The following is a 21,709-nucleotide window of genomic DNA, read 5'->3' as shown; positions in this document are numbered from 1 at the left end:
ATGTGGGTCCGTCCTCAACGTTAGCGAACCAACCCGGCGACCAAGACAATGGGCCCACCGGCCGCCGTGTTTCAACCCCCCTAAGTACCATTCAATTTCGACGGGCTCCAAGGTAAATTAACGGCGGTGAGCGGCCACTGGAAACTCATCCAACGATCAATGACGGGCATTTGTGCCTATCCCGTCCGCTGGAAAGCACTCCGAAGTGTCGTGTCACGCTCGGTGCATGCTCCGTGGCTTGGGATGTTTCCGTGTGATAACGCGCGTTCACTGCGCCCCCATTGGTTTCTTTATCATCTCGGACTCGCTAACTGCATGCCTGTCAATCGCTGGAGCGCATCTAGAATTAGTAAAGGAATGACCATTTTTAAAAACTATGCCGCCACAGTAATTACATCGCCGGGCTTGAAGAATGCGGGATGGATCAATGCAAAGAGGCCGCTAATTAAGAGAAGCTCGGGAGTCGGCGGCTCCTTTGTCTCCAGTGTTGCTGCACCTCATCAATCTACCTCATGTATCCAGTTACGTAAACGTGACAAACACAGCAAAAGCGATATCGACCAACTGCAATACGTACGGAATAAGCCGATTTGAGTCTAGGAGTTCTCGCTCGGCGTCATGGCAAGGCTTAATTTGGCTTCGGCAACAAGCCGCCCCCAACCCCGCAAATTGAAACTCATTTTCCTCCCCATTTCGAGATGGAATAACCAGGAATTCGTTACATGTATATTCTAGGAACACATTGGCGCGCGCATTTACCCAAGCTACCTTATTTTGGACTTTTTCATCACATTCAATTACATTCCTACGAGCCTGCTAATTATTGTGACTTCTCGCATCTCAGGCAGTCGAGCTTGGATCGATTCGCATATTCGGTAGCTTTCTTGAACGTCCCCGGGCCGTTCTATCTCGTGACTATTCTATAATTCTAACCGCTATTAGGCTCGGGTTAGTAGGTATTTCATTATATTGGCCCTGGAGAAGGCGAATTACCCGAATTACGGTTCATTCTTTTGTTAACTAGTTAACTAAGATTTCTCCCGCCTTGGTAGGGAACTATTATGTATTGGCGCTAAAATAAAGCCCCATTTGGGTGGTAATTCTGTCTGTATATCTGGCCGCATCAATCTGATTCTTCACGGTGTCATGTTCAGTCCCATTTGTATCAATCATTATGCACAGGCCTAATTAGGTAGGTAGGTACCAAGCTCCCGTGGCTTGGGCCATCTAAAAAAACAGGCTGGAATCCTACGTGGAATAGACATATTTCGATGATCTACACCGGGGGCAAAGGTCCGGTGGTCCAACCCAGGGCCGTGGAATCGGACCCGGCTAATGTGGAATATATCATTTAGGTAGGTGCTGATGCCTAGCCGCCAATGTCCCTTGATGCAAACCCCGAACCCTATTTGGATCTCGTTCTTGCTTGCTTGGCGCCATGAGGCTGAACAAACAGCCAACCCTTGAGCCTCAAACGTTTGATCCAACTTCCAAGCCATTCTCGAGAGAATAGGCGTGGCAAGTATGGGCCCGCCCGGAACCTCCTGGTCTAGACTTTCGTTAAGCTCAACTCCCGGAGGGGCAAGCAAAAATTAATTACATTAGGTGATTAATATTCTGTCCATTCTTGATGATTCAAAGATTACAAGTCCCCCGCCGGTACCTGATATGATTCCATACCCAACGATGGTTGTTGGCTTTTCATTTCGGGAGCTCTAGAAAATGTAAGACAGGGCTTAAATTATCAATGCATATTAAGTTTGCAGCTGCGTCACACCCGCCTGCATGCCTGCCGATCATGCATTGCATGACGTGCCAAGGCCGACGACACATGTCAGGAACGGAACGTGATCTGCGAGAAGGATCGTTTTTTCAATTTGATCTCCTTATTTATTTTTCAGAGAAAGTGGCCCCTCGAAAACATTTCCATCGGAGAAAAATACAATGGAACGCGCACGAAAATCTACCATAACGACATATCACGCAGTTAGGTACCCGATAGTATCGGCCCTTCGCAACAACCATCTTAGCTGCATCCTCCTCAAGTCCTCACACCCCCCTCCACGACACAACGACATGAATTGTCTTGGCCTAGCCCGACGGGTTGTTGTTGAAGGCGAGGTAGTTGAGGCTGCCGCTGGGCAGGCCGACAATGACGTTCTTGGTGGAGATGGTCTGGATGTAGGTGCACAGGGCGGCCGGGGTCTTCTTGCCAAACAGGGTGAGCAGGTAGGCGCCGAGGCCCGCAACGTGCGGCGAAGCCATAGAGGTGCCCGATATAGTGTTCTAGACGCGCGTCTAGTCAGTGTGTGGCTAGCTGCAAAAGGGGAAATCAGAGACTTACGGTCGCGCTGGTGCTGCCGATCCACGTGCTCAGGATGTTGGTGCCGGGGGCCCAGATGTCCACGATGGCGCCGTAGTTGGAGTAGCTAGCCTTATTGTCGTTGATATCGGTCGCACCGACAGTGCAGGCGGTGGCCTCGCTGGCGGGCGAGAAGGTGTTGGCGTTGACGTTGCTGTTGCCAGCGGCAACGGCGAGGAAGACGCCGGCATTGACCAGAGCCTTGGCGGCATTGTTCATCGACGTCGAGAGACTACCGCCGAGCGACATGTTGGCCACGGTGCCGTTGGGGCACGAGCGCGTCTGCGAGTCGGTGGCGACAAAGTTCATGCCGGCAATGACGCCAGAGCTATTTGATTGTTTACTCGTCAGTTTACTCTAGAACCAATCGTGGGTGAAAAGGGGCTGGGAGGAAGACATACGTAGATCCAGAGCCAGAAGCATCGAGCACCTTGACAGCGTACAGATTTGTCTTCTTGGCAACGCCGTACAGAGTCGAGCCAATGGTTCCAGCGACGTGCGTGCCGTGGCCGTTGCCGTCAGTGTTGGAGCTGTCGGCATAGTTGGCGAGCCAGGTGGCACGGCCGCCGAATTGCTGGTGAAAGTAGAGCTTTTAGCCAACGATGATGGTTCCTTTGGTTGCAAGGGGGCAAAACTCACGGTATGGGCAGTGTAGATGCCCGTGTCAATCACATAGGCGCAGGTGCCCAGGCCGGCGCTGTCGTCGTAGACATAGGTCGTCGAGCCCTTAGCGTGGTGCGAGATACGGCCCAAGCCCCATGGAGCACCAGTCTGTGAGACGTAGGTGTTGATGGTGAAGATGGCCTCCTGCTCAATGTACTCAACCTGAAGAAAAAGGGTCAGCAGATCGAACATTGCACAGCGTTTGAATGCGGCATGCTTACATCGGGGATGGCCTGGATCTTCGCGAGGGTGGCGCTGTCAATCTTGGAGGCGAAGCCCTTGAACTTGCTGCTCGCCTTGTAGACGTGGTCGGGCTTGATGGACGCAAACTTGCTGATGACAGCATCGAGGGCTTCGTTGCTGGCGCCGTCCTTGAGCTTGACAATGTACTTGCCGGGCACGAGCTTTCCTTCGCGGGGCTGGATGATAGAGGCCCGCGGGGCGAGGGGCTCAGGACCAGGCACCGGGGCAGGTGCGGCCAGTGCCAGGGGCAACAGGCACACGAGAGCCGAAGACAGATGCATCTTGACGAGGCGTCTCGATCAAGAACAAGGACCGGGAGATGAGTGACAGCTGGGGGAGAGACCGTGGGGAGCGAGAAAGAGAAGTCTGAAAGCTCTTTCGATGTCCTGGTGCCCTTTGATGCCGGATCGTGAGGATGTTGAGTCATCTCTCTATTTTGCCGGAGGAGGAGCTGGTGATATTTATCTCGGAAGGCGAAGCCATGGTGCGTTCTTTTTCTCCCTGCTACGAGTACGGCCGAGGATGCCGACGAAGCCAGAAGACAGACGACCTTCCAGATTGGAACTCTCGCGAGGCAACCTCGTACGCGCCAAGGCTCTGGTTTTGGCGCCTCGAGGAGCGAGTATCTGGTGTCATGTTGATCTGATAGTTGACAAACGGCGCTTGAGGTCTCGGCGCTGCGGTGGGTGGACTGGTCGAAGACAGGACGACGACAGACACACCTTCCAGGTTCGGTCTCTCAGCCGCCGGCCACTGGTTCTCTCATGTGAGTGCGGGCGCTCCCGCCAAGCCAAGGGAACCCCCAAGAGAGGCGAGCCCGGGGAGGCGACCTGACGTTTTGAGCTCTAGCAGCCGTGCCTGCCAGGCATGCCAAGAGCTTCGAGAAGGCCCCGTGCAGAAGCAAAGTCACTGACCTAACGTAACGAGTTTAAGCAAGCGGCAGCCTGTCGATCGCGGCACGGATTCGAGGGGGGCCGGCAGTCTTGGCTTACCACACACTCCTCATCGTGTTGGGTGTGAAATGCCAAGAGCCGCAACGCCCCTCGAAGCCAACGAGACCGCACGATTTCAAATCTGCCAAGAGCTGTTTTTTTGGACGGAGAGGGCGCGAGCCGGGGAGGGGAGCGCAACCGCGGCAGCCACTTCGATCGAGACTATCGACTGCCTTGTATCACGCGACACAAGTACCACCCAAGGAGCGTTCGATGGCTGGCTGAGTTTTCTGTGGCGCCAACGCGTTGGACCAAGTCGCCATAGACTGTTGAATGAGACTCATCTCGATCAAGTCCACCTCGGCCAAGGAACTAACTCGCTTCCAGGGAGTAGACGAGACTAAGTACTGCCTGCCACGACACGACTAGTCTCTGCGATTACCGAGGATATACTAGTTAAGGTGGGCCTGTATCTGAGAGGGAGGAGACAAGATCCTCAGGTAGATCCTAGTTATTCTTGCCACCTAGCCGGCTTCTAGTTACGTATTTGGACTTGACGATGGTAAGTCGCGGATGGCGTCGGGGACGTTGTTTGGACCCCGCGGCGTCGAGTGGGGCGGGGGACGGGGGAAGAGGAAGGACAGCATGAGGGGTGGGATTGCCGACAGGTGCGTCTGCTAGGATACATGTCGAGCTCTCTCCAGGTGTGTCTTGTTGCGAGGCGCGCGTAGAAGGTTTGCTGTTCTGCCTCGGACGTGACGGCCATTGGCCGACCCATTAGGCTTCGCACCAGGTGGGCAGGTGGTATTGGAACTCGAAGGCTACCTTGCCTTAGCCACAGTATTCGAGCATTGTGAGTGTTCAGGTGTTGGGATCAGGTTCAAGGACCTGCGCCAAGAACATGCGGTGCTCCCAGAGCCGGGGCAGGACCGGGCAGCAACCGGCCACCACTCCAACCTGGGAAAGGGGACTGAGACACGTCGGGATTACCGCAGCGGGACGCCGCTCCAAGTCGTCGGGAATAATAGCATAATTAGGAGTGCCTGGTAATTAATAAATCTGCAATGTCGACTCTTGAACTGGGTGTCGGTTTGAGTCGCAAACGCGCCGTTCCTGCATCACCCCAGGAATAAACTCGGGCCTGCCCGGCAGTCGCGCTCGCCATCGTAAATGCTCCGCGCAGGGCTGGGCTAGCTCTAGTGGTGCAGAGGGAGAGATAAGGATCGCTACCCCTGTAGTTGTCTGCCGAACCAGCTCGGCCCGCAGCGCCAAGGATGGCGCCATGGGACGATGAGAATCATCCAGCTGCCGGCTCTTATCGCAATTACATCCGCCTTCCGCATCGGGCGCAGTCCGACATCGAAACCCCACACTCCCTCCCGCAGGGAGTTGCCATCTGGAGGCCGCATCCGGGATCGATATCAGCCACCTCAACTGTTTTTCTCGCTGCGGCTGGATGCATGGCGGGGTGGCTCGAGTGGGGGCTCCTAGGATACAGGCCCCAGCATCCTCCCGGGCCATCCAAGCACCAAGGTTTAGGCTTCTGAACATCCCTAGTGCCTCTATAGTACTAACTAACTGCCGAATCGGGGTCGAGTCCGCCGGTCACGTCACAGCTCACATCTCAGATCTTCACGAGTTCTACCTAGTACTGTCTCGCCCAGTGTTAATGGAGCTGGTCTTGGAGCAGGTGTCACGACACTGTCTCTCAGCCACCAAGGTCATTTCTGACTTGTTGTCCCTGAAGATGACACACGGGGTAATAGGCAATTGTGAGATAGCAGTTTACTAAGAAAATATTCAGCACTAGATAAGCGAGACCGAACTTGATAGTTTAGTCTGATTGACAATCTCACCTAAACTGCCCTGGACATGGGGGTGATCAGGGGGCAACTGGCGTGCTATCGAGGTAAAGTGGTAGATACGTACAAGAAAATGAATCTCTCACGACATGCATGACACTGGCACATCAGGAGTAGCCGCTTTCGGTTGCTTCTAATGACGTGCATCGTGCAAACTCCTTCCGGAAGCACCTACCAAAGTGGTAATTGCCTAGACTCGAGTCAAGGTTTCGATCTAACAACCTCCATGGTGCTTGCAAATCAAAACCAGACACTTCCTGTAGATAGATCTCGACTAGGTACCTACCTGAACTCATGAGACGTCTGCGAGAGGGACAACTATTCGACAGCCCCTTCAAAATTGAAATGACTCGCCAAGACTACGCTATCTACAGTTCTACGACCACCCACCCACTCACTCACAACCTTCATTATTTCTAGATGGTACCAAACTTGTTCACGCTGACGCCCCTCCAGTCATGATATCATTGGCGTCTTTTCCACTCCAATGAGTGCGCCGAGTCCAGCGCAACATGGAGGGATTTAGAGGCGGTCTGAGAAGTGAACTTGGACCCGGTGGTGTTCAGGGGTTTGAGAAAGTGCCCTGTATCTCACGTCTCTTCTTTCGATTGTGTTGCCCAAAGTGAATTCTTAGCATTGACTAGATAGGTACAAGGGTAAGTAATACTTTCAAATAGAAGACAGCACGTAAACTCATATTCGAGCCCGCCTCGTTGGTTCTCCTCTTTCCACGCTCCATGTCAAATGATCACTGTGTAGACCAAGAGAGAAGGAAAGAAGTGTTATCATTTCTCGTATTGCCATGAAAATTGCATTGACTTGTCAGATTCTCCCCTTTCTTTTGCTTTTCAAACCTGTCCTACCTTGCTTGCCCCCTCATTTACATACTCACGCCTCACTTCATTTCTCCCCTCAATTCCTTCCCCATTGATAGCATTGATTACCTGATACGGCCGTAGACCGACCCGGCCAGCTCATCATGCCCCATTTTGTACAAATCTATCATTTACCTCACTACTTCGCTGCCTCCCCCGCTACAGCCCATCAGCCCCAGCCTCCCGGTTCTTTGGGTTGTCTTCTATATCCATCTATTTGGAATGACCCTGTGACACGTATGCCTACGTGTTCGCTCTCAGGTAGGGAAGTTTCTTGATGGAGATATGGGCACCCGTCCTCTGTCTTAGAAGCAAGTTTCTTCATAGCATCTTGTAGTCTGGCCATTGCTAAAGTTACTTCTTACACATGCCCTCTTTTTCCTTTCCAACACTTGCACATTTGTAGGTCCGCTACCATACCCAAGGTGAGCCAAACAGAGATAAATTGCCTCGCTGAGGTGGGCACACTGATCGCTCTTATATCATCCCAACTAATACCAGCTTTTGTTCAGTACCGGAAAATACACAACTCCATCAGATCACCGCCCCGTCTGTCCAACCTGTTCCCACTGTCCGTCTATATATGCATGAGCTATTTCCAAGGAAAAGAAAAGTCAAAGAAGGGTATCGCAGCCGAAAATTGACACCTGCCCTCAGCTGTACCAGGTCGACTTCTTGCCGGCCTCAATGCTCTCGAGTATTGTACACCTTTCGTTTTGGCACACCTTGTTCCTATCAAGCTTCTTGAAGACGGGCCCAAGCGGGCCGTCGGTGTAGTGATATTCTCCAAATAGCCTCCACTGGCGCTTGTCACTCAGAGGCAAGACGTCGTCACCCCAATACCCCTTGAAGTGAAACCACGATGTTGGGGCGTCGGGGTTTGATGACGCCGGTGCCAGGCTGGTCCGGTTCTGGCCAGTCGGATTCTTCTCCTCGGCCCAGCCAGCCTCGTAGTCGTACCAGTAGGCATAATTGTTCAGGGTCGGATCCCAGAGCGGGCCCTTGTCCGTGATGTCCTTGAGCATCTCGAAGGGGAGGACGTACGGGTGCATGCCGGAGGAGGCGTACATGGCATGGCTGCCTACCGCGGAGTAGATGACGGGACGGGCGGGCTTGTCGCCCTTCTGTGCCCGCTTCTCGAGCGCTTGCCACGCATAGGCTTTGCCGCCAGCATGTTCGCTCAAATACATGGCTTTTGGGACCCCATGCTCAAACCGCGTCATGCAATGCTCCCAATCGCCAACGTGGTTCCCGAAGCGCATGCGGAGCACGGTCTGTCCCAGGTTATAGCTGTAGAAATAAAACCAGAACGCGTCAAGAATTCCTGCGCCCTTGTCGACGAGGATAAGAACGGCGGGCCCCTTGGAATACCCGCTTGGGTGGGGCTTGTTACCCTCGTCACCGCCGTCTACAACGAGGGGCGCCTGTGCTCCGAAAGAAGAACGTATTTGTCGCGACCCTCGCTGGATTCCAGAGAACTTCTTTGGCTCGACTATCCTATTAGGCGGGTGGTCCTTATCGGCATCCCACCACCTCGTACCGTCATTGGGCTGCTTGGGCTGATCGCGCCAACCAGCATCCTCGTCTTCCCCTTCTTGAGGATCGTCGTTGTCGTCAAAAGGCACCGGAACCCCCGAGTGACTGTGGAGCCATTCTGGCCTTGTCTCCACGTCGTCCTTGCTCGACAAGAAGACAGTGCCGTTTATCTGGTTCAGTGTCCCGAGGTTGTCCAGGCTCAAAGGCTGCGACACATTTACCGGCACACCGCCCACAAGCGGATTCATGTGCCGGATATGCTCGGCTATGTCTGACGGCAAGAATTCCTCTCCAGAGTAGATATGTACTAGTGGCGCATGCGCGTAGACAAAATCCGGGATATCATCTAGTATCTTAGGCGCGACAGTGACGTCTATTTCCCTCCGGCTGGGCCTCGTGTCCCTTTGCATGGGAGCAGTCTCCCAGGTGCTCATCCCGGATTTCTGAACGAACGTTCTCTCCTCGCTCCACCCTAAGACCAATGACTTAAACATCTCGAGCCTTATATCAACGCGCTCGTCGCTATGATCTGGAAGCCTCGCGGGGTCATATCTCAAGTGATGGACGCCACATACACCCAGCCAGCGACAGGCCTGACGGTCGAGCCAATATGGCGACGTGTTGACCCATTTCTGATCTCGGTCGCGCTCGTCGGCGTCGGGCGGTGTGGGATTGAGGATGCGAGGCAGGAGCCAGAGGAGGAAGACGACGGTCGCGACGAGAATGGCGGCGATGGTGGCTCGCCGAAAGTGATGGAGCATGCCGAATTCGCGCGCAACCTCGCGCGCAGTCCGTCACGAAGCAGGCAGTTCGGATAATGGCGTCAGCAGCCTCAAAATCGCGAGTTCGCGCCGCAGAATCGAGGGCAGCGTTGAGGCTCAAGACCTGGTGCAGGAGGGGAGTTTGGTAGACCACGCAGCCTGCAAAGGCACCTTTGCAACGGACTCGGAGGGTCGGTCGAGGTGAGAGAGAACGACTGGAATTATTCAGTTCGGGGAATATTCTGTATAGTCTTCCGGAAATAAGGGTGCAGCAGTCCAAGTTAAAAGGCCTCTAGGTCATTGACAAGCCGGATCGGCGGGTTAGAGAAGAGCAAGAATGGCCTTGGAGTCTTTGGACGGGGCCAAGGAATTCTGTTTCAAACTTCAGTTGGTTGGGTTCCATGGTCCGCCAGTGCCGGAACGTGCACGTCATCCAGCGGGTACTGTACCAGTACTGATTTGCGGCGCTGGCTACGACGAGGTTGCAAGTACTGGTACTGTTCACTTCAGGAAAGTTACGGAATACGGATTGGCTGTCAGAAGGCCCGCGTTTCGTTCGCCGGCAATTCCCGCCAGCCAGCCCCCCCTGATCCTTGACAATGCAACCTTGCTGACTCCTGACAGATGCACGAGACCTACTCGGTAGACTCGCTGACTTATTTATTCCATTCCACTCAGAGCTGCCGAATCCACCACATGTACGACGTACAGGTGAAAATTGAGTTGTTTTATTTAAAACACGAGATGGTTATGATCTCAAAAGAGCACGGTTTCAATCCCTTGAACTCGATTCGTCACAGCCTCCGCCTCTCATGCGAATGTATTACCTTTACAAGGTGAGAGCCTTTTCGTGGCAGGCTTACTGCGGTGCAATGGGCTGGCAACACAAAGGAGATATGGCTCAACCCAAAAAAAAAATCCTAGGGAATAGTCTGGACTGAGTTTATCGCCGAAATCGCAAAAAAGAAACATGGGTTATAATTGGGTGATGTAGTTCAGCCCAGACTTCCTTCCCGATCGGAGACGCCATCCGGCTCCCGAACGGCTGCTTCGGCGCGAGGCAAATCGGACCAGTGGGCAGGTGTTGGAGTCGACTCGTCTGCCCAAGCCGTACTCGAGCTGCGATTGTCTCCTGTTACGCTGTCCCTTCGGATCAAGACGGCGCGTCGGGTTCGTGGCCTGGAGCCAGGCCCTCTCCTCCCCTTCGTCGCCTTTTGTCTCGGAATATAGCTCCCCTCCGCAGCGAGTGCTGCGCTCGCCACCCCGCCCGTCGCTGTGCCAATCGTTGCACTCGTCTCATCCTTCTTCCTCTCGCGGAAGGCAAGCATACGCATATGGTCTGCGCGGAGCTTATTCCGCCGACGCTCCTCCTCTTCATCCTCCACCATCAACCGATTCTGCCTCGTCTCTACCGACTGAATGGTGACCTCGTCTTTCTCGCCGCGCTTGCGCTTCAGCGTAATCAAATCTTCCAAGAAATGGGCCTGGGGCTGTCGCTGGCCGCTCTTGTCACCGCCAATGTGGACGTATATCCCACCATTCCGCCGGTACCGCTCTGGAATATCCTCGTCCCTCTCATATTCTTCCCTTGCAGGCTCCGGTTCTCGCGACACACCGACATTCTTTAGCACCAAGGTTGCCTCCTTGAAATTGATTCGTGAAGCGCTCGCCGCCAGGAGGTCGATGTTCTGGTTTAACCTTCGGAGAAGCGGTAGTGCTGGATTGTCCTCGTGGGGTGTGAAGATCATCTCTGTGCCGATGTTCTCCACCCAAGAGCCGCGAAAGACATGGTTTCGATATGAAATGATTGGCTCGGCCGAGTGAAGGTCTAGTATTTGGATCTCGTCGACGGGGTCGTCATTCGGCTTGTCCGGTCTGTAGATGTTACCCCCCGGCTGTCCCTGCAGCAGCGGGTCTATCGGAAGCTCTGATCGAGAGTCGGATGGCGCCAAACCGATGTTGTCTAGGTCCGGCAGCCCGTGCTCTGGGAGCTCGCCGTCGTCGCCATTTTGGTTATTTGTGATGAGCTCCGAATTTGTGGCGCGAGGTTCTGGCGCATTGAAGAGAGGATTATACCACACTCGGTAGCCTCCTCGCGTCTGGACGACTGTGCCTTTCCTTCGTTCGAGAAAGTCGCGAACCGAGAGGTCCAAGGTTAGGTAGTAGGTCTAACTAGGTGTTAGCGGCACTGGAGTGAATCCCACCCTCTAGAACCCTCACTTCTATTTCTGTTGTGGAATACTCGTATTCCCACTCGTCTTCGTTTTCTTCCTGTACGGAAGGAGTCTGCCGTAGCCTGGAATCTGAAGCCATTCTCGTCAAAGTTCTCGCCTCCCAGGCCAGTCCGGATTACGTTGAGTCGGTTTGCTAAGCCGGTCGATTGGCCGTCAGTTGAGGTTGGTTTACGGGCTCCAATCGGAAAAGATAAGCTGGAATGCACGCGACACTACATTCGTGTAATTTTATTCAGTTCCTGAAAGGGAAGCTCGAATTGCGCATGGTTGCCCGACAAAATGCCCGCGTTGCTGGGTTGTTTTGTCCCTGTACAGTACAGAACGCGGGCCTGTTCTGTAGAGGGGCACGCCTGGGAAACAATTTAGCGGTAGGCTCCGGCAGAACCGTTTACAGGGCCGCTTTGCGGGGCTACTGTGACCGAGAGTAGCTCCACTCTGCGCAGGCCTGCTAACGAAACGAAAAAATGCCCCGCCATCGAAAGCGCCCCTCCATCACCAATTTTGAACAGACAGACCTTGAGTCACCCTCCGACGAGTCACTTTGAGACGTTCTTGGAAGCGGCTCTTCCCCACGACTTCGTCTCTCTTGATGCACGCTTGGAATTATCCAGTTCAACCTTTTGGAGTGGACAAGACACGATGCCGAAAGTCCACCTGCTCGATTATGTTGCTGGCAACGTGCGCAGTCTCGGCAATGCCATTGAGAAGATAGGGTACGAGGTCGAGTGGGTTAGGACGCCCGAGGAGGTCGCAAATGCTGAGGTGCGCTCTCCTTCGCTCTCCTATGCTTGCCCTTTATTCTTTGTTGTCGAGCAGTCTGTCCAAACTCGCTCCCTGATCTGCTGCTGACGCATGGCGCGGACAGAAACTGATTCTCCCCGGTGTCGGCCACTTCGGCCACTGCCTCTCGCAACTGTCTTCGGCGGGCTACATGCCTGCACTGCGCGCACATATTGATTCGGGAAAGCCGTTTATGGGAATATGCGTTGGGTTGCAGGCTCTGTTCTCTAGCTCCGCCGAGGACCCTGAATGCTCTGGATTTGATGTTATTCCTGGAACACTCGACCGGTTTGACGACGCAACAAAAGCAGTACCGCACATCGGATGGAACAGTGCATCGTGCCCCACGAATCCCACGTTATACGGCCTGCGCCCCGACTCCAAGTACTACTACGTTCACTCGTACAAGTTTCCGTACAATAAGGGGGAGCTAGAAGCTTTGGGATGGGCTGTGGCCACTGCGACATACGGCGGCGAGACCTTTGTGGGCGCCGTGGCAAAGGGCAACGTTTTGGCTACGCAGTTTCACCCTGAGAAAAGCGGAGTTGCGGGCCTGAGAACGCTCCGCGCATTTTTGGACGGGTCTGGCGCTGCGGCATTGGCGACGCAGTCTCCAGGGGCAACCAACGGCGTCGCGGATACCCTGATCGCACACGAAGGGCTGACAAGGCGTATAATTGCGTGTCTCGACGTGCGCACCAACGACCAGGGGGACTTGGTTGTTACCAAGGGCGACCAGTATGACGTGCGGGAGAAGTCTGACCGGTCTGTAAGAAACCTTGGCAAGCCGGTCGAGCTTGCGAGGAAGTACTACGAGCAAGGAGCCGACGAGGTGACGTTCTTGAATATCACTTCCTTTCGCGACTGCCCGATTGCCGACTTGCCGATGTTGGAGATTCTAAGGAAAACATCGGAAACTGTTTTCGTCCCGCTGACGATAGGCGGCGGCATCCGGGACACGGTGGATGTAGATGGAACCAAGGTCTCGGCCCTCGAGATTGCAACCATGTACTTCAAGAGCGGAGCCGATAAGGTATCCATTGGCAGCGATGCCGTCCTTGCTGCTGAGGAGTACTATGCGGGGGGGAAGTCACTGTTCGGGGACACTGCTATCGAGCAGATCAGCAAAGCATATGGCAACCAAGCGGTTGTCGTGAGTGTGGACCCCAAGCGGATATATGTGCCCAGGCCTGATGTCACACGCCACGCAACGCTGAAGACGCAATATCCCGGGCCAAAGGGGGAGCAATACTGCTGGTACGCGTGTACCATCAAGGGAGGGAGGGAGACCCGGGATATGGACGTTGTGGAGCTTACTCAAGCCGTTGAGGCGATGGGTGCGGGAGAGATCTTGCTCAACTCCATCGACAAGGACGGCACGAACAGCGGGTTCAATCTGGAGCTAATTACGCAGGTCAAGGAGGCGGTTAGGATACCTGTCATTGCTAGCAGTGGAGCAGGAATCCCTGACCACTTCCAGGAGGTCTTTGAGAAGACGACGACAGATGCTGCTCTGGGCGCTGGAATGTTCCACAGAGGCGAGTATACTGTACAACAGGTGAAAGACTTCTTAGGGGCCAAGGGTCTCGTGGTTAGATACTTTGAAGGAGACCTCTAGGCTATGTCACCTCTAATTCATCACGTTATTGGTCTGAGTGTGAGACATTCTGATGTAAGAACTAATTCTCATCCAAAACATCCAGTGACTGAGTTCGGCACGACCTATTACGGCACTCTGTGAACCTATCCTAGGAATACTATCCCAATCTGTCGAGTAGCCACCCGATATCAAGGAAAAGGGGGGGTCGTATCGAGAAAAGAAAACGCCTAGTAAGAGAAGAGTAATGAAGGATTGGCAATGAAAATCGAGACTGAGCCACGAATGACAGTAAAGAATCCCCAATATCACACTCCTAATGCAATAAGCATGCACACTGTCTGCATCCTTAGACTTCCATGCCCATGAATAACCATTGACGACTGATGACGTCGCACCCCCCTGAGATAAAATCGAGTGCAGTGAGTGAGAACCCAGCCCATTGCAAACCTTTGGTTAACGCCTGCGCCTCATCTCCGGGTATCGAGCGATCGATGCAAATGACCATGTGTGTGCAAGCGAATGGACCTTCGGCAAGCTCGATCAAAGCGACGAGCCTGTTTAGGAGGGGTCAGCTGGGATCCATTTCTAACAGTATGTACTGAAGAGGGGTATATGCATGGGTGGACGAAAGGCCAGGTACATACGCTTTCTTGAGGTCGCGGCCAAGGACGTGAGCGTCAAAAAAGACGAACATGGACTTTTCCTCCCCGCTGGCATTCTCTGCCAGGAATGCGCGGAAGCTCGAGCCGCCGGCATAATCCCAGATCTCCAACCACGCGTTGACGCCGTGGCCGCCGCCGCCCGCCATCCAATTTTCATTGGCAATGGGATAGTCGTACGGTGGTGTCAGTGGTCCAGCGGCCGTCATGCCAACGCCGCCGGTAGGAGTTCCATCCAAGATCGGACGGCCGTTACCACTCCCACCACCTGTATTATGGACAATATTGGTGTTGGTATCGTTGAAGTAGTACGTGTTGTTGTTATTGTTGTTGTTGTAGTTGTTATAGGCACTGGTCAGGCGGGAGTGCTGCGACGCCGAGTTCCCCTCACCTAGAAACGTGGCGCGCAGTATCTCGCAAAAGAATCTCTCACATTCTTCCCTGATCCGCAGTGCTGCCCCCCCTCGACGGTGCTGTCGAGTGGTGTTGTTGCCCGAGCCGGTCCGACCATGGATGCTGCTACGCGATGATGACTTCCTCGCCTTGGGAGTCAGCGTGAGCTCATTGGTCGGCGTGAGGGCCGCGAGGGGGGGGCTTGAGGGCGGCGATGGAAGTCCCGTGGAAGGGACCTCAGGAATACCACTCAGCCCCTGTGGCGCCCGTAGTGCAGTAATGGAAGCCCTTCAGCGAAGTGGCAGACGAGTCGACCAGGTAGCAGCTGGCGAGGATACTGGCCTGGCGAACAATGCCCTCGCCGGGTTTACTACTACTGTAATTATTACTGTTCTGTTTCATTGGCGCCATTGAGACTTGAGGATGCCAGTTTCGCTGGCAATCGAATATAGACTCGGTATGTCGGACGGAATCCAGTGTTGCGGTCGTCGCGGCGGATTTCGAGTGCGGATGAGGATGCGAAGTGGCGGATTTGGAGGAGACAAGGGCCGCGGAGGCGAGGTTTGATCCGTCAGGAGCAAAAAGGTACGGGGCGGCGAGAATGGCGAACCAAAGGGATTCAATGACTGAGAAACTTGAGAAGCGACTTTCTTCCGCGATTGTGCGTTTCTGCGATACAACGACGATTGAGTCAGGGCGGGTGCAAGAGGCTGAAATGGCGGTGTTACAAAGCCGACGAGCAGGAGTCCTTGGGTTTGTATGGATGTGTCCGGTGGAAACTCGGGAGGTATGAGGGAAAACCTAGAAGAATCTCGTTGGCTCAGCTGGGCAGATAAAGGTGGGGTGGCGGAACGGTCCTTGCTCTGAATGGACGAAGGGCTGTCACGTGTTTACCGCGCCCGGGCTAGTTGGGCCACATCTCCAACGGGCGTGGCCCAACCAGCCCGGGGAAGGCACATCAAACCGACAAAGAACCCAACCAAAAGTTTATCTTCAAAGTTTCGACGCCATGGCCTGCGAACCGCAGCGCCATTGGCCTGGTCTTGCTAAGACTTGGGCCCTCCCAGACCCACCTACGCAGGCCTGCGAACTGGTCTTGGGGGACTTGATCTGGCCAATCCAGCGTGAGCGACAGGCATTTGTGAAGTAAATCGCGTTCAGCTGGATGCTCCTATCATTCCAACACTTGGCAAGCTGAAGTAGATCGGTATGATTGCCATTGTCACCAGAAATCACCTTGGTATAAGAGTCACTGGGGCGTAAATGGTATACGAGTGATCTTCACCTAGGATGCCTTGTTCCCCGCGGTTTTCCAGGCTGGGTGGGAACAATTCCCGTCGAGTCCACAACACCACTCCCGCACTCCCGCATTAAAACGGGTGCAAACTCTTAGCCAGCTATGCAGCCACCTCAGGCTTTTTTTTCTTTTTTTCCTTTTTCCTTTTTTACTTTATTTTAATTTGCAGTTGTCGCCTACACTGGTCAACATCGGGAGTCAACACCGGTAGCCCACATTGGACCGCGTTGACCTCTTAGACAGCTAGTACTGTACAATGCACTTGTGGCAACGTTACTGATAACCACTACCAACGCCACCATCAAGTCTCAAGGTTCAGCCTGCCAGCGAGGTTACAAATTGATTGAGTCACAGCGATCGGGTCCGTGGGCACGCTAGGCGAGTCATTCTGTCCCAGCCCCAGCTACATAGAATATACGTACTGTAGAACTCCCTTTCTTTCAGGTCATCTAGGCACTCGTCCGATTGCGTGCTGTATGGCGATTGATACTGAAAATGGCGACCTAGGCCACAGAGAAAATGGAGGTTGAATTGGGCCTACATAGTACAGCCACGGCTTAGCAGCGGCTTGAGCGACCTGCCAGGAGGTGTTGGCTGCAGATGCCCCACCACGGCAATCCGTCTAGGGGGAGGCGTTCAAGGATAGCCCCGCACCGTACCTATCGATAACGGCGGCAGCGGAGGGGTCACCTGCCGCATGACAGGTCAGGTCAGGCTGGGCCGCTCGAGCTCCTTGGCACCAAAACCAGCTCTCATCTTGACGCAAGCGGAAAAGAGGCGATGACCGTTGCAAGCGGTGAGGAAGTGGCAGAGGATGCAGGGACGAAATATTGCGACAGATGGTTCCCCAGACTATATCGGTGCTTTGTCCACCAGCTCAAGCCGTTTGTTGTTTGCAGATGCATCGCACGGCGTAGTGGGGTGCCTGATCACCAGATCGCGGGGCATCGGCCTACAAGGCGTGACTTGACAACGGCGAGACATGAGTAAAGCCCCCCTCCATTACATTGTGCAGAGCCGATCCGTCGCCGAACCTTCCGAACGAAAAGGACCGGTCGCTGCCCCTACCTACCCGCCGCGGGAGGCTGAGACGGCGAGTATGGTTGTGGCCTGCCATACTTGACCTCTAAGCTCCAACCTTTGAGATTAAGGTAGTTTGCCTGCGCCGACCATTCACCAATAACTGTTTCCTATTTCGTCTTTGATCACTTGCCGCCAGCCTCCGCAACCACCGCCTCGCTCGGAAGCAATGTTTGGCGACTTCACCAATTCGGGCCGGCCCGCCGCGTCCCCGGCCACTGATGATAGCCCGATGTTCCCACTATATCTCCTTCCCAGTTTCAGCCTACCGTTTCGTCGCCGGCGCGCGTCCATCTCACCAGCGGCGCCTCCCGTCACCGCCCAAGCTATCACCTACGGCAGTCCTGTCCCATCTCTCTCCAGCTCGCCGGATTCGTTAACCTGCCTTGGCTCCCCAAGTAGCCCAAGGAGCTTCAAATCTTTCTTTCCCGAGCTGCCGAGTCTGAACGACTACGGCAACCTCAACGAGCCCCAATCCAAGAAGCCGGGCCCAGCTGCCCTTCCACCTAGTTCTAGGCTCTCCCGCGCCCAGCCTGACACGCTCCGCTGCGGCACCTGCTCCACCGACGTCGCCTTTTCCTCGCAGATCGTCAGTAAGGGCTTCACGGGCCGCCACGGTCGCGCATACCTTGTGTCGCCGCCGCAGGCCCACGCGACGCCCAGCTGCCCGGGATCGCCTCTAAACAGCAACAACGCCGGCGCTGCCGACAGCGCTGCCGCTCCGGGCAGCGTGACGGAAGCAGACCTGATCAACATCCGCGTCGGCCGCTCCGAGAACCGCCAGCTGGTCACCGGCGCGCACGTCGTGGCCGATATCAGCTGCGCCATGTGCGGCACCAAGCTGGGATGGAAGTATGTTGACGCGCGTGAGTCTGCGCAGAAGTACAAGGTCGGCAAGTTCATCCTCGAGACGCAGCGCGTGGTGGCGCACCACGGCTGGGAGGAAGCCGCTGCTGCCAGCGGCGGTGGTAGTTCTTTGTCGACCGCCGGCCAAACCGAAGAAGAGAACGCCGCCCATGTTAGGACGTGGGGAGGAGGAAGACTGGGCTGGCGGAAGCGTAGCAGACCCTCCCGGGCGTCTCAGGACAGCACCGCCGCAGCTAGCAGCAGCAGCAGCACCGATGCGCGAGGCCGCAATGGCGACGATGACAGCGGCGACGAGGTGATTGTGTTTGACTCGGACGACTCGGACGAGTGCGAGGACATCTTTGCCGGCGTGTGGGACGCCGACGTCGTCGCCAAGCGGCGGAGGGGCAAGGTCGGGAACCTCCGTCGGAGGGCCGGTGCCGCTGCCTAGGTTGAGCTTGATGATTGGCATGCGCCCCCCAGGCCAGACTAACTGTCCTAGATTTCTGGATCGACTCTTCTTCTCTCCCTACGTTTTACAAAAACTCATGACCCCACGTCAGCATGTTAGCGGTTCATCACCCGTTGCCGGTGGGGTTGGGGTTGTCTGTTTGTGCGCTTCGCCTTCGAGGTCGAGATAATACCCCCTTTCTTTTATTTCCATTTCGGGTCCCCGGAGTGTTATTCCGGCGGTTGGGAGTGTGGTTTACAGTTACGGTCTATAACAAGGGGTCGGACGAGGCAGGCAGGCAGGCAGACAGGCAGGCAGGCAGGCACACATTAATACCCCGATGGGACTGGGCTGGGTCCAATATAGATTTCACGAGACAAGCATAGTTCAGATCATCAGCATATTGCGTGTAGCATCTAGGTTGCCTAAGGTTCTTGTTGTATCTTCTGAGGATTTAATAGGTACACAGTTGTCACGAAACAGATAATTCTGCCAATGTCCCTAGTCACTACAGACACAAGAGGTACCTGAAGACTGCAGGATTTTGGGTTCAAGTTTCATTATAGCACGTCGCACATAGACCCAAGGTATCTGTACGATTTATACTCTAAGAAGCTCTGCTCAAACAGTTATACATGAGCTGTGTAAGGCAAAGCCTGGGGGCAGTGGCATATTCATATGAGCCCCACGAAGCGACGAGCCTTGGGTAGATAATGATCTGATCCCCCTACTCCTTGGGCTCCTCGGCAACGTAGTGCAGGTATGCGCCGAGCAGCTTGATGCCCTCGATATAATTCTTCTTGTCGAGTTTCTCGTTGATGGAGTGCGCGCCGTCCGTCGAGCTGCCCATCGGCAACAACAAGACATTCTTGCCCGTGGCCTGCTCAAACGTGAGCGTCACAGGGATGCTGCCTCCCTCGCGCGTGAAATCGGGCTTCATGCCCCAGACACGCTCGACGGCCTTGGCGGCGGCCGTGAAGTTCCAGTGCTTTGGGCTAGCCACCCACCACTTACCCGTGTGCTGCGCCCATACCTTCATCGTGTTCTTGGAGTTGAACTTCTTGAACACCTCGTTGACGTGTGCGTAGACGACCTCGTTGACCTTGTCGACCTCCATGTTGGGCACGGTCCGGATGGAGAACTTGCCGATGACTTTGGCCGGGATGACCGTCTTGGCGCCAGGGGCCGAGAAGGCGCCCTCGACACCATGCACCGACAGCGACGGGTAGCGCCACCGGGCCATCAGTGTGGGCTTCTTGTCCTCAAAGATGGTCGTCTTGCTCCCCAGTGACTCGTGCAGCGTATCCATGGTGAAGGCAATGCTGTCGTAGAGGCCCTCCTCCTCCTTCGTCATGGGAGCCACCTGCTCGGCGATGCCCTCGATCAGGATCTTGCCGTTCGTGTCGACGAGCGAGCCCAGGATGCGCACCAGGTCCGTCATGGGTTCCTGGGCGGTGCCGCCAAACACGCCGCTGTGCAGGTCGGCGCCGGGGCCCGACACCTCGACGCTGTAGTAATTGCAGCCGCGCAGGCCGTAGGTGAGACACGGGCGCTCGGTGCCGAGCCAGTAGTTGTCGCTGATGCAGACGGCGTCGGCGGCGGCAAAGTACTTGTTGCCCTCGGCGTTGATGAGATCGTCGAGACCATCCGACCCGTACTCCTCCATGCCCTCGAAGCACATGAGGAGGTTGACGGGGAAGTCGACGCCGGCGGCCTGGTGGGCCTCGATGGCATTCAGCCAGCCCAGGACGGGACCCTTGTCATCGGTGGATCCGCGGCCCAGCATGCGCCCATCTTCCTTGACCGTCAGCTCAAATGGCTCCGTCTCCCAGCCGTCAGACTTCTCGGCGGGCTGCACGTCGTAATGGCCGTATACGAGGATAGTGCGTTTGCTCTTGTCGCTGCCATAGCGGGCGAGGACGACGGGGGGCAGGTTGAGGTCTGTGCCGGCTTGCTTGCCGAGCTCTCGCAGCTCAACGATTGCGCCGAGCTTGGTCAGCTCATCGGCGAGGAACTTGCCCATACGGACGACCTCCGGACGGCGGTCTGCCTCGGAGGAGACGGACGGAATGGCGACGGCCTGGCGCAGCCGCTCAATGAAGTGATCGGACAGTGTGTCCACCTGCTTGAAGAAGCCATCGAGTTGGGGCGCCATGTTGCGGGCTTGGTGTGCGATGATGGAACTCGTGAGGTACGGGCGGGTATGGGTGGGAGCCTGCGGCAGCTGCTGGTGATGGCGAGGGCGGGCTTGCTTCGGCCGTGGCTGTGGCTGTGGCTCTGGTTTTGGCGACACCAGCTTGGATTGGGATGTGGAAAAGCGCGATAGATGGCCTCGTGGGAGGGCGAGATTTGCCAGTTGGAATCGGGCAGGCCGTAGATACCAGGTGCGGGGCATCGGGAAGGTGTGGATGACGCTGAGCGGCAGAGACTTGACTGGGAGCTGCAGCGCGAATGGCCTGCTCGGCCAGCGTCGGCAGCCTGCCTGCACCACACTCATATGCAACAAGAGGGGCTGATATCACGATACGCATATGCACTTGCAGACGGCCCAAGTAGGAATGTTGCATAAGCAGATAATATTACGCTACAGAGTTCCGACATAGCTATCCTTTTATGGACACTAATGTTTAGAACTGAACTTTGGCAAGCGACTCGATGATTTATTTCCGTCTTGCTTCCTGGCCTAAATTTGGGAGGTTCCTTATCTGCGAATTCGCCCAGCCCAAGTCACAGCTGCGTAGGTAGGCATCTCCGGCTACGGGTATTCCTGCTCTAATATCTTTTGACAGTCTTTATCAGCCACGGTAACAACGGGTAGCGACTCTAGACCAGGAAGTGCGGGTTGGGGGCATGAGCTCCTTTCGGTTGAACTTGGGAAAACTAGACATCCCTTGCGTAAAAATGTCTGTGTAGCGAAACAAAACATTGCTATCCACTCTTGTCTATTGCGATAACCTTGAACATTTTTTTTTCTTTTTCCTATCACGGCATCCCCGTTAACTGGCGTATGACATTGAAGGCAGATCCTGATTCTCACTTGCATTCTGGCCCCTCAACGACAAGGCCATGGTTCTAGAAACGGCTGAACCAAAGCCTGATGGGCTGGGTCTAACCGGATTCCAACCTGCCGTTCGC

The 21,709-nt window shown here is 55.1% G+C and overlaps 9 protein-coding genes across 9 annotated transcripts; 4 read left to right on the top strand and 5 right to left on the bottom strand.

Annotated features, from left to right (window-relative positions):
* The first annotated feature begins 439 nt into the window (after positions 1 to 439).
* On the top strand, positions 440 to 1,154 carry B0T26DRAFT_709789 (uncharacterized protein). The gene has a single exon (XM_060441948.1). It carries the CDS (start codon positions 723 to 725, stop codon positions 924 to 926), a length of 204 nt encoding a protein of 67 aa, XP_060296182.1. The 5' UTR covers positions 440 to 722; the 3' UTR covers positions 927 to 1,154.
* A 937-nt stretch (positions 1,155 to 2,091) lies between these two features.
* On the bottom strand, positions 2,092 to 3,549 carry B0T26DRAFT_646444 (peptidase S8/S53 domain-containing protein; the record flags this gene model as incomplete). The annotated part of the gene is made up of 5 exons (XM_060437813.1): positions 2,092 to 2,286; positions 2,345 to 2,690; positions 2,764 to 2,936; positions 3,002 to 3,187; positions 3,247 to 3,549. 5 exons carry the CDS (start codon positions 3,547 to 3,549, stop codon positions 2,092 to 2,094), a joined length of 1,203 nt encoding a protein of 400 aa, XP_060296181.1.
* Positions 3,550 to 5,553: 2,004 nt separating this feature from the next.
* B0T26DRAFT_709787 (uncharacterized protein) lies at positions 5,554 to 6,005 on the top strand. Its single transcript, XM_060441947.1, has one exon. The coding sequence runs from the start codon at positions 5,657 to 5,659 to the stop codon at positions 5,990 to 5,992; it is 336 nt and encodes a 111-aa protein (XP_060296180.1). The 5' UTR covers positions 5,554 to 5,656; the 3' UTR covers positions 5,993 to 6,005.
* Positions 6,006 to 7,240: 1,235 nt separating this feature from the next.
* B0T26DRAFT_709786 (uncharacterized protein) lies at positions 7,241 to 9,592 on the bottom strand. Its single transcript, XM_060441946.1, has one exon. The coding sequence runs from the start codon at positions 9,232 to 9,234 to the stop codon at positions 7,591 to 7,593; it is 1,644 nt and encodes a 547-aa protein (XP_060296179.1). The 5' UTR covers positions 9,235 to 9,592; the 3' UTR covers positions 7,241 to 7,590.
* A 637-nt stretch (positions 9,593 to 10,229) lies between these two features.
* On the bottom strand, positions 10,230 to 11,865 carry B0T26DRAFT_854357 (uncharacterized protein; the record flags this gene model as incomplete). The annotated part of the gene is made up of 2 exons (XM_060447675.1): positions 11,455 to 11,865; positions 10,230 to 11,402 (listed from the first exon to the last, which is right to left on the bottom strand). Exons 1-2 carry the CDS (start codon positions 11,545 to 11,547, stop codon positions 10,230 to 10,232), a joined length of 1,266 nt encoding a protein of 421 aa, XP_060296178.1. The 5' UTR covers positions 11,548 to 11,865.
* On the top strand, positions 11,866 to 13,905 carry B0T26DRAFT_709781 (uncharacterized protein). The gene is made up of 2 exons (XM_060441945.1): positions 11,866 to 12,230; positions 12,334 to 13,905. The coding sequence occupies exons 1-2, from the start codon at positions 12,108 to 12,110 to the stop codon at positions 13,864 to 13,866; spliced, it is 1,656 nt and encodes a 551-aa protein (XP_060296177.1). The 5' UTR covers positions 11,866 to 12,107; the 3' UTR covers positions 13,867 to 13,905.
* A 289-nt stretch (positions 13,906 to 14,194) lies between these two features.
* Positions 14,195 to 15,311, bottom strand: B0T26DRAFT_645616 (ornithine decarboxylase antizyme-domain-containing protein; the record flags this gene model as incomplete). Its single annotated transcript, XM_060437744.1, has 4 exons — positions 14,195 to 14,402; positions 14,493 to 14,765; positions 14,820 to 15,149; positions 15,208 to 15,311. The coding sequence occupies 4 exons, from the start codon at positions 15,309 to 15,311 to the stop codon at positions 14,195 to 14,197; spliced, it is 915 nt and encodes a 304-aa protein (XP_060296176.1).
* Positions 15,312 to 17,506: 2,195 nt separating this feature from the next.
* B0T26DRAFT_597260 (yippee zinc-binding/DNA-binding /Mis18, centromere assembly-domain-containing protein) lies at positions 17,507 to 18,529 on the top strand (the record flags this gene model as incomplete). Its single annotated transcript, XM_060435640.1, has 4 exons — positions 17,507 to 17,623; positions 17,747 to 17,910; positions 17,989 to 18,248; positions 18,408 to 18,529. Coding segments are annotated over 4 exons (663 nt in total), but the record flags the coding sequence as incomplete, so codon positions are not given.
* A 340-nt stretch (positions 18,530 to 18,869) lies between these two features.
* Positions 18,870 to 21,015, bottom strand: B0T26DRAFT_709774 (uncharacterized protein). Its single transcript, XM_060441944.1, has one exon. The coding sequence runs from the start codon at positions 20,967 to 20,969 to the stop codon at positions 19,302 to 19,304; it is 1,668 nt and encodes a 555-aa protein (XP_060296174.1). The 5' UTR covers positions 20,970 to 21,015; the 3' UTR covers positions 18,870 to 19,301.
* Between the last annotated feature and the right edge of the window lie 694 nt (positions 21,016 to 21,709).

Source organism: Lasiosphaeria miniovina, assembly GCF_030549165.1.
Source record: "Lasiosphaeria miniovina strain SMH2392-1A chromosome Unknown B0T26scaffold_4, whole genome shotgun sequence".
In the NCBI taxonomy this organism is placed as follows: domain Eukaryota; kingdom Fungi; phylum Ascomycota; class Sordariomycetes; order Sordariales; family Lasiosphaeriaceae; genus Lasiosphaeria; species Lasiosphaeria miniovina.
Note: the sequence above shows the minus strand (reverse complement) of the source record. Positions and strands in the feature narration are given on the sequence as shown.

Excerpts from the sequence above, each read along its gene's own strand:
- B0T26DRAFT_709789 (XM_060441948.1), top strand. The coding sequence starts at position 723 with ATGTATATTCTAGGAACACATTGGCGCGCGCATTTACCCAAGCTACCT.
- B0T26DRAFT_709787 (XM_060441947.1), top strand. The coding sequence starts at position 5,657 with ATGCATGGCGGGGTGGCTCGAGTGGGGGCTCCTAGGATACAGGCCCCA.
- B0T26DRAFT_709786 (XM_060441946.1), bottom strand. The coding sequence starts at position 9,234 with ATGCTCCATCACTTTCGGCGAGCCACCATCGCCGCCATTCTCGTCGCG.
- B0T26DRAFT_709781 (XM_060441945.1), top strand. The coding sequence starts at position 12,108 with ATGCCGAAAGTCCACCTGCTCGATTATGTTGCTGGCAACGTGCGCAGT. Across the intron at positions 12,231-12,333 it reads AGGAGGTCGCAAATGCTGAG|AAACTGATTCTCCCCGGTGT; the intron begins GTGCGCTCTCCT and ends TGGCGCGGACAG.
- B0T26DRAFT_709774 (XM_060441944.1), bottom strand. The coding sequence starts at position 20,969 with ATGCCCCGCACCTGGTATCTACGGCCTGCCCGATTCCAACTGGCAAAT.